Consider the following 8,026-nt stretch of genomic DNA (forward strand, 5'->3'; position numbering starts at 1 on the left):
AAGCCAGGCATAGGTAAGGGAAATAAACCCACTGCATTACAGTGTTGGAATCCATTACAAGAGCTAATTACTATTAAAATTTTCAGAGCTAAAGCAGGACCACGTAGCAGAGAAAACAAATGTAACAAATGTACCTTATTTCTAGCAGAATTATAAGACAGACTCTGGTAGACTACTGCATGTTTATTGATAAACAGCATTTCCTTTTCCAAAAGAGATTCTCATTGGTTTAAATTAACCTGCTGAAAGCACACAAGCCTTTGTGGACTTTAAGACAATTCACACAGGCGCTTGTGGTGAGGAAACCATATTCTACACTAGAGGGAAGGAGCTCAGGACACAGACCCCACATTCCTCGTTCAGTTTACCCTCGAGTGTTCACCTGCAAAGGAGAGTTCACAGAGTCAGGAGTGAGAAGACCATGGGATAATTGGAACAATTATGTCTCCTCTTCCTAAAGATCCTGGGTTTTCAGTCACTTTAACTCCTTAACTGAAGGCACGGTATTTATAATGCATTTGTTTCCATTGCAGTTATTAGACTATTTGGCCTTCAAAAAACTAAGACTACTACACAGTAAATCTGGTTTGAAGCACAGGTAATCAGGTAATAACTATCCTGGTGCTTGTGAATTAACAAAAAGGTTACACAAAACTCAATGCAAACGCTCCTCACCACATCATCGATCTTGAGGATGCTGCGCACGGTCTCTGTCGCCAGAGTCAGGGCGCTCAAGGACACAAGCAGGGGTTGGACAACCAGCTCCTCCAAGATGTTGGAAATGCCACCCTAGGAGAACAGGCAGCTATTACTGTGTGCAAGTCACACTACAGTGAGATTTAGTGAGTTTGCTTTTAGTAGAACCCTAAGAAAGACAGCCAGCTTGAAATTAGACTTGTATCGGGGGCTCCTACTCTTCAACTCCTGTTGAGGATGGAAGATGCATACATGGCGGGTACATTATGGTAGGCATCTTCTCTCCCCACACATTCGACAGCCAGACATAATCAGCCAAGAGAAAAAGACAGACATAGTTAAGCCAGCTTAAACATGGTGGCAGTTTGGAAGAAGCCAGCCCACTGTGCTACTCCTAACACGTAAACATAACTGGATGAGCTTTAAGGTGCCTTCCAACCCAAACCATTCTGTGATTCTATAACCATTCCAAACGTATCTGTTTTTGTAGCTGAAACAATGCTTTTGAAGAGAGACAGGAGGTTTCTTGTCCCGTGGGTACAATATTTAAGTATCTTCTATTACCAATACTCTAAATAAGCTGTTACAGCCTCAGCGAACAAGCTAAGATCTCCCTCAGTGCTCATTTCAGGAAGAACACCATTAATGAGACACCAACTTGCCTCTCTCAGCCCACCTCCAATGCTGAGCATTTTCCTTTTAACGCCCAAGAATATTTTAGCCACACTATGTACCAGCAGCTCCTGGTTACCTTTCTGACATTGATGCCAGCTGTTTTCTCCCCTTGAGCATGCCTGTTTCTCAGCTCTGTCACTGTTGAGATGGGGTTGAGACCTGCATTTTCAGCTAGTGTTGAGGGTATGACTTCCAGCGCTTCTCCGTAGGCGCGGACGCAGTACGCGTCCATGCCCCGCAGTGTGCGAGCGTACTCATTCAAGCGCAGCGCCAGCTCGATCTCCGGGGCTCCCCCTCCTGCAATCAAAGCTCTGTGGACAGGAAGTGAGAAATCAAACCTCAGCTCATGTAGCTGCACGTTGATTACCTTTCTGTGTTACCGAATTACTAATTAACCAAATGGAGATGTTACCTTTTCTTAACTAAGCATCTTATGACACACAGGGCATCGTGAATTGAGCGCTCGGCTTCTTCTAGGACGAGTTTGTTGGATCCACGTACCACGATGGTCACAGTTTTCCCAGGGTTTGTGCAGCCTGTAATCTAAAACATAAAACCAAATTCTAGGAATAAAGGAGGCCTAGAAGAAAGCTGGAGAGGGACTTTTTACAAGGGCCTCTACAGATCAGGCACTGGGGAAATGGGTTTAAACTGCCAGAGGGGAGATTGAGATGAGCTCTTCCCTGTGAAGGTGCTGAGGCGCTGGCACAGGGTGCCCAGAGAAGCTGTGGCTGCCCCATCCCTGGCAGTGTTCAAGGCCAGGTTGGACACAGGGGCTTGGAGCAATCTGCTCTAGTGGAAGGTGTCCCTGCCCATGGCAGGGATTGGAACTGGATGAGCAAAACCACTGCACTTTCTGACTCAGTGGCTCCTCAGGGATTAGAAGTAGTTACTTAAATATAGTAACTTCAGTAGTAAAACACATTGAACTTTGCAGATGTTATTAAAATAATTGGCAGATGTGAAGTAGGTGTTAGTATTTTATTACTCTCACCTTTAACAGCTTCCCAGAACCGTTCAAGTTGACCTCCTCTGCCAGCTCAGCAGACCCCAGCATGTCAGGAGTGAACTGGTCAATGTGAGCAACAGGCTTAGTTCCAATGGTCTGAAAGAGTAACAGGGGAGAAAAAAATAAGTAATCAGAACCTGACTGCAGAGTCAGTAAGTAAACTGTGTGATGTTCCTCTGTATGTCAAGAGCCAAATGCAGTCACGACTATGGCTTTTACATCTGTCCTGAATCTTTCTAGAAATGTGACTGCTCAACAGAAGAGGAATGGTTTTTAGGGAAAAGTCTGCTCTTATGTTACAGGCAGAACATGAAACTGTCAAAATACTGGCCTAGTACTTCATTTTGGGGTCGACTTCAAACACTGCTGCTGCTCTAACAGCCATTTATGTAACTCACTTTACCTTACATATAAACTCAATGTCATCTCTTTCAATTTCTTTAACCACCATGATCTTCATTTTGTTCAGGAAATGAAGGGCTAGGTCACTGAGAGCATCCCTAAAAACAAGAGGGGAGTAGTCAGTCCACAGTGCTATTTTAGTAACTTGTCTACCAGCAGTGCTAAATTCTTCAGACTACAAAGCAGAGATGTCATTAAACTCAAAATACAGACACCACCACTGCTTTCTAAAGGTGCTGTCACCATTACAGCCACTCTGACACTCTGCCAAGTGTGACTTAGTATTTGGCTTCAATTGTCCAGGTATTCCAAACAGCTGTTCCCCCAGACACGTGCAGCAAGCCAGTATTAACATACCGCAGAATAGACTTCTGAATCAGCAGCACGTTGCATCCAGCCTTCTTAATCTGCTTAACTAAATTTAGGATGTAGACTCTCTCTTCACGCAGCACTCTGTCCATTTGGGCATAGTCAGAAACAACTACTTGGTTGTCCATCTATTTAAACAGAAAGAAAAAAGGAGGAAAGTATTATGAGCAACTGCTGACTTTAAAACCAAGCATCAAGATGTTCCACATCCTTTTAATTTACGAGCCCCTGATTCAAAGCAAGTAAGCATGGCAGTAAAATACATATTGATAGAGATTATTTCAATGATAATACTGGACTTTTGAACTGTTTTCTTTCTGGCACCAACTACAAGTTCTTTAAGAGTTATGAGTATCCATGTGTTACCCAGCAGAGCTTCTTTACAGCTGTGGAACACAACTGGCATTATACCACCTTGATACAGCGTGTTACTATGTTTGCATCTCCCAGGTACTGGAACAAAAGTCAGTATAACTCACATCTGTCTTTGGAGCAGACAAGCAGAACTGAATGAGGCCAATTTTGGCTTTTTCCACTCTGGTTACACCAGTATTTGCCACCTTCTGAGTCAGGACTAGTCCTTCTACCAGTTCACAATCATCAATTGTGCCTCTGGAAACAAAAGTAATCCATAACATTAGTGTTTTGGAAAGCTGAGTTCACAGGGACAACATTTATCTAACTACAAATCATTTCTTACCCCAACTTCTTAACAATTTTAATGTCTCTGAGGTCCACACTATTAGCTGTAGTTGGGTCAATCACCTTCATCACTGCGTCCACACTCATTGGAGAAAGTAAACTAGAATACTGGCACACAACCTAAGGGATTTAACAGTAAAGAGCAAAAAATGGTGAGAGATTTAACACTGATAAACAGTTATTACAAAGTAACAGTCATCGTATTTCAGTGTTTGACTTGTGAATTTTGAAACAAGCTTTTTCCCTCCCTGCCCATCAACCAGATGCTTTACCATGGCTGCTCCATTTAAAGGGAAGAACAGCTTTGCTGCTGGCAAACTCCATGCTTAGGGACTTCAGGAAGAAAACTAGATTTCTTTTTCTTAGAGTAAGACTTTTGAGAGCTTCCCAGATTAATCTGCTAGAAGGTAAACTAGTGCACTTCTCTAGGTATCAAGGCTGTATGAGGAGTTTCTGCCACATGAACAAGAACTGTCTACACAAACTTAGCAAAAGCTCTCAGTATCCCACCTGAGTCTTCTGTTGCTGTTTTCAGTCGAAGCTTGTTTTTACACCAACAGTCACATCTAAGCTCATCAAGCTTAGATGGTGAGCTTACTGGTGGTCTGATACTTCAGACTGAAATTCACCCTGGGTGTTTCAATTTAACCTGGATCAAACATGGCTTTCTGAGAAAGTCTAAGAGAAGGTAGCCAATGACTGAAAACCAGCAGGGTTTGTGGTGTGCAGGGTATAAAGAGCAGCACAAAGTGGGACAAGCTGAAAGGCTCAGCCAGTCTGGAGGTCAGCAGGTCAGCATCAGCCATACCTTTGAGTTCAGGGCAGTAGTTGCACTGTTCAGCAAGGTTTCCCTGTCACTCAGTTCAACTGGCTGTGCCATGTTGGTCAAGACTTCAATACCTTTATCCAAAGCTTTCTGGAATGACTCTGAAATGATGGTGGGGTGAATTCCTGTGGGGAGTACAAAAAGGCTGTTAGACAGTGATGCTTTCAAACCAATGGTTTTATTGTGGCATTTTCCTCACTCTCATTTTTTCCTCACTTACACAGGGGAAGTTCAGGTTAGATATAAAGAAGAAGTTCTTTACTGTGAAGGTGCTGAGGCACTGGAATGGGCTGCCCAAAGAAGTAGTAAATGCTCCATCCCTGGCAGTGTTCAAGGCCAGGTTGGAGAGAGCCTTGGGTGACATGGTCTAGTGTGAGGTGTCCCTGCCCATGGCAGGGGATTGGAACTAGATGATCTTAAGGTCCTTTCCACCCTAACTATTCTATGATTCTCTCTCTTTCCATTTTAAGATTTGACACACTCATGTCAGAATAAATTGAAGACATTTTAGCAAAATGCATTCTTTCTGAGTCTACAAGCTCCATTATTACTTTCCACTGTTAAAGCTGGGGAAAAAAAGCTGTAATGTTCCTATTAATTTGTCCTCACAGACAAGTATGGCACATTTCCCCCCAGTGTCTGCATCTCAGCAACATCACACTCAAGTCAGTTTTCTTCACCCCTGGCATTCCTAAAGCTGCTGCTGTTCATGTAACACCTCCGAGGAGCTCGACAGTAGTTTTAGTGCAGATTTTCAAAGACTGTTTTCCCACAGTTGTATATGGAGTTCCTTGTTTCCTCTGGCATGTGTGGTACATCCTGTATCTTTTCAAAGCAGGCAGCTTATGGGCAAATGTTAGACAGGCATTTTCTACCTACCAAGTGTAAAACCCCTGTAAAATCACTGGTCCCAAATTTCATTTATACCTTGTCACACTCTCCTTCTGTCCATGCAAGAAGTACAGGTATAATCCAGGTGAGTTTTTACAAACAAACATATATCACATCATCTAGGCACCACTTCCTGTATCAGCAGTAATGCAGTCAGTTAAAAGCAGCTAAACAGATTTTTAGTCCAAAGTGGGACACAAGTGAAACCTGAATGTGAAGACTCAAGTCACCTTTCATGTTTCAGCTGGAAACAGCTACATTAGGCTTTGTTATACACATGCAAGCAGACAACTACCTCCAGTCACGTTTCCATATTAAAGATACATACACTAACCTTTCTGAAGAAGTCTGGAACAGGCATCCAAAAGAGCTCCAGCGATGACAACAACAGACGTAGTGCCATCACCAGCTTCGATATCCTGTGCTTTTGACAGCTCTACCAACTAAAGGACAAATCATGACAAAAGTTTATATATGCTGCTACTTAACTGCAAACACTGACAAGTACCAAAACAAGAGAGAGATTCAAGAACGAAGCACTACTGACATCAACCTTGCTAACAGGACCAGTCTATGCCTTTTCTAATTTGATGGTTGTACCTTCTGCAACTTACTTTTTGGCTATTTTGGCTGAAATACAGCTACAGCCAAACAGATCACTAGCAGAAGCAAAGCAGCTTTTTTCTCAAGCTTAAAAAACTGATCAGGGTTTAACTTTTCCTTTCCTGTAGGAGGGTCACAAGAAGCTCATTTCCATCTCCAACCACAATCAAATCTAAGAGGTCTACATTTAACATCTCAGAAGACCAGGTTGCTGAATCCTCACACCATCTGACCATAACAGAACTCATTCTGTTCTGTGCTTTGGGACATCACTGACACCAGGGACATCACTTCTTTCTTAAATGAGGAGGTTTCTTAAATGAGAGATGAAAATTATCTTATGTCTTAAAACATGGCCAGAAGGATTGTGCATGAGGAATACTGGCTAAGAAAGAAGGACTTGGAACTCTTCAGTATATCTCACAATCAAAATAAGTGTTCCTGGAGCAAACTGCACAAAATTTGTTGCTCTACCACTAGTGGGTAACACTCCTCAAATCCACACAAGATGTTACTAAGGGGGGTTGTCCCGGAAATTAAGCTCTAAGAGGTACCATTGTCTGAGTAATAAACAAAAAAGCCACTCACCATTTTGGCTGCAGGGTGCAGGACCTGCATTTGTTTCAGAATTGTAGCACCATCATTAGTGATTGTCACATCTCCTTTAGCATCCTGAATCTGTGCAGGGACAGAAGAAACACTGTTTTGATCAGTACCTATGAATCTTTAATTTGATACACAGCAGTATTTCTCAAACTCAGATGTGCATCTAGTTCCTACTTGCCCTTAAATAATGAAGCTTGGATAAGAATTTAAAGGCTAAAGGTAGCATCCTATAAAAGAAGGACATGGAGCTGCTGGAGCAAGTCCAGAGGAGGCCACGAGGATGATCAGGGCTGGAGCAGCTCCTGTATGGAGACAAGCTGAGAAAGTTGGGGCTGTTCAGGCTGGAGAAGAGAAGCTGCGTGGAGACCTCAGAGCAGATTCCAGTGTCTGAAGGGGGCTACAAGGATGCTGGGAAGGGACTCTTCATCAGGGACCGTAGTGGTAGGACAAGGGGTGATGGGTTCAAACTGAAACAGGGGAAGTTCAGGTTAGATACAAGGAAGGAGTTCTTTACTATGAGGGTGCTGAGGCGCTGGGACAGGCTGCCCAAAGAAGTGGTGAATGCTCCATCCCTGGCAGTGTTCAAGGCCAGGCTGGACAGAGCCTTGGGTGACATGGTCTAGTGTGAGGTGTCCCTGCCCATGGCAGGGGGATGGAACTGGATGATCTTAAGGTCCTTTCCAACCCAAACCATTCTGGGATTCTATGCATTGACTCCACAGTAAGCTGAGCGTTTTAAGAATGTAAGTATAAAGTTTACCATTTTATCCATTCCCTTTGGTCCAAGGCTTGTTCTAATTGCATCGGCAACCGCTAAGAAGAGAAAGAAACATGTTTGCAAGTTGATCTGAAGAACTACAATCACTTGCTCCATCATTCTAGACATTCCTTCTGAAGAGAAATCGTCTCCCGGCGTTAAGCAGCTCCCAGTTATTCCACTAGCCCTGCATCACATCCTTAATAGTAGAGTGATATAAAGCGTAATACCAGGACTGCTTCACAGAGCTCTTCTACTAAACAATTAACACCCGATCACTTGATTGCAGCCATTTTAAGACGCAGTAATAGCACAGAAACGTTATACACCAAGTAATCCGACCAAGGCTCGTGTCAAACGCCAAATACAACACCCGCAACACGCCCTGGCCCCATCCCGGCAGAGATCCCAGGAACACAAAACCGGGATCCTATCGCTGGGGGAGACACAACGGGAGCGTCCGCGCCCCAACCGGGACGCCCCCTCCGCC

At 43.6% G+C, this 8,026-nt stretch overlaps 1 protein-coding gene across 1 annotated transcript; it reads right to left on the minus strand.

The window, feature by feature from the left end:
- Positions 1-364: 364 nt before the first annotated feature.
- On the minus strand, positions 365-7,653 carry CCT4 (chaperonin containing TCP1, subunit 4 (delta)). Its single transcript, XM_010011338.1, has 13 exons — positions 7,540-7,653; positions 6,762-6,851; positions 5,905-6,013; positions 4,662-4,804; positions 3,852-3,973; positions 3,631-3,763; positions 3,140-3,279; positions 2,784-2,880; positions 2,366-2,476; positions 1,784-1,914; positions 1,448-1,682; positions 676-789; positions 365-382 (listed from the first exon to the last, which is right to left on the minus strand). The coding sequence occupies exons 1-13, from the start codon at positions 7,651-7,653 to the stop codon at positions 365-367; spliced, it is 1,557 nt and encodes a 518-aa protein (XP_010009640.1).
- Between the last annotated feature and the right edge of the window lie 373 nt (positions 7,654-8,026).

Source organism: Nestor notabilis, unplaced genomic scaffold (genome assembly GCF_000696875.1).
Source record: "Nestor notabilis isolate BGI_N333 unplaced genomic scaffold, ASM69687v1 scaffold24353, whole genome shotgun sequence".
NCBI lineage: Eukaryota > Metazoa > Chordata > Aves > Psittaciformes > Psittacidae > Nestor > Nestor notabilis.

Coding starts and splice junctions, on each gene's coding strand:
- CCT4 (XM_010011338.1), bottom strand. CDS start 7,653: ATGGAGCAAGTGATTGTAGTTCTTCAGATCAACTTGCAAACATGTTTC. Junction 3,764..3,851: donor AAAATTGTTAAGAAGTTGGG/GTAAGAAATGAT, acceptor TTTTGTTTCCAG/AGGCACAATTGATGATTGTG. Junction 3,280..3,630: donor TGTCTGCTCCAAAGACAGAT/GTGAGTTATACT, acceptor CTGTTTAAATAG/ATGGACAACCAAGTAGTTGT.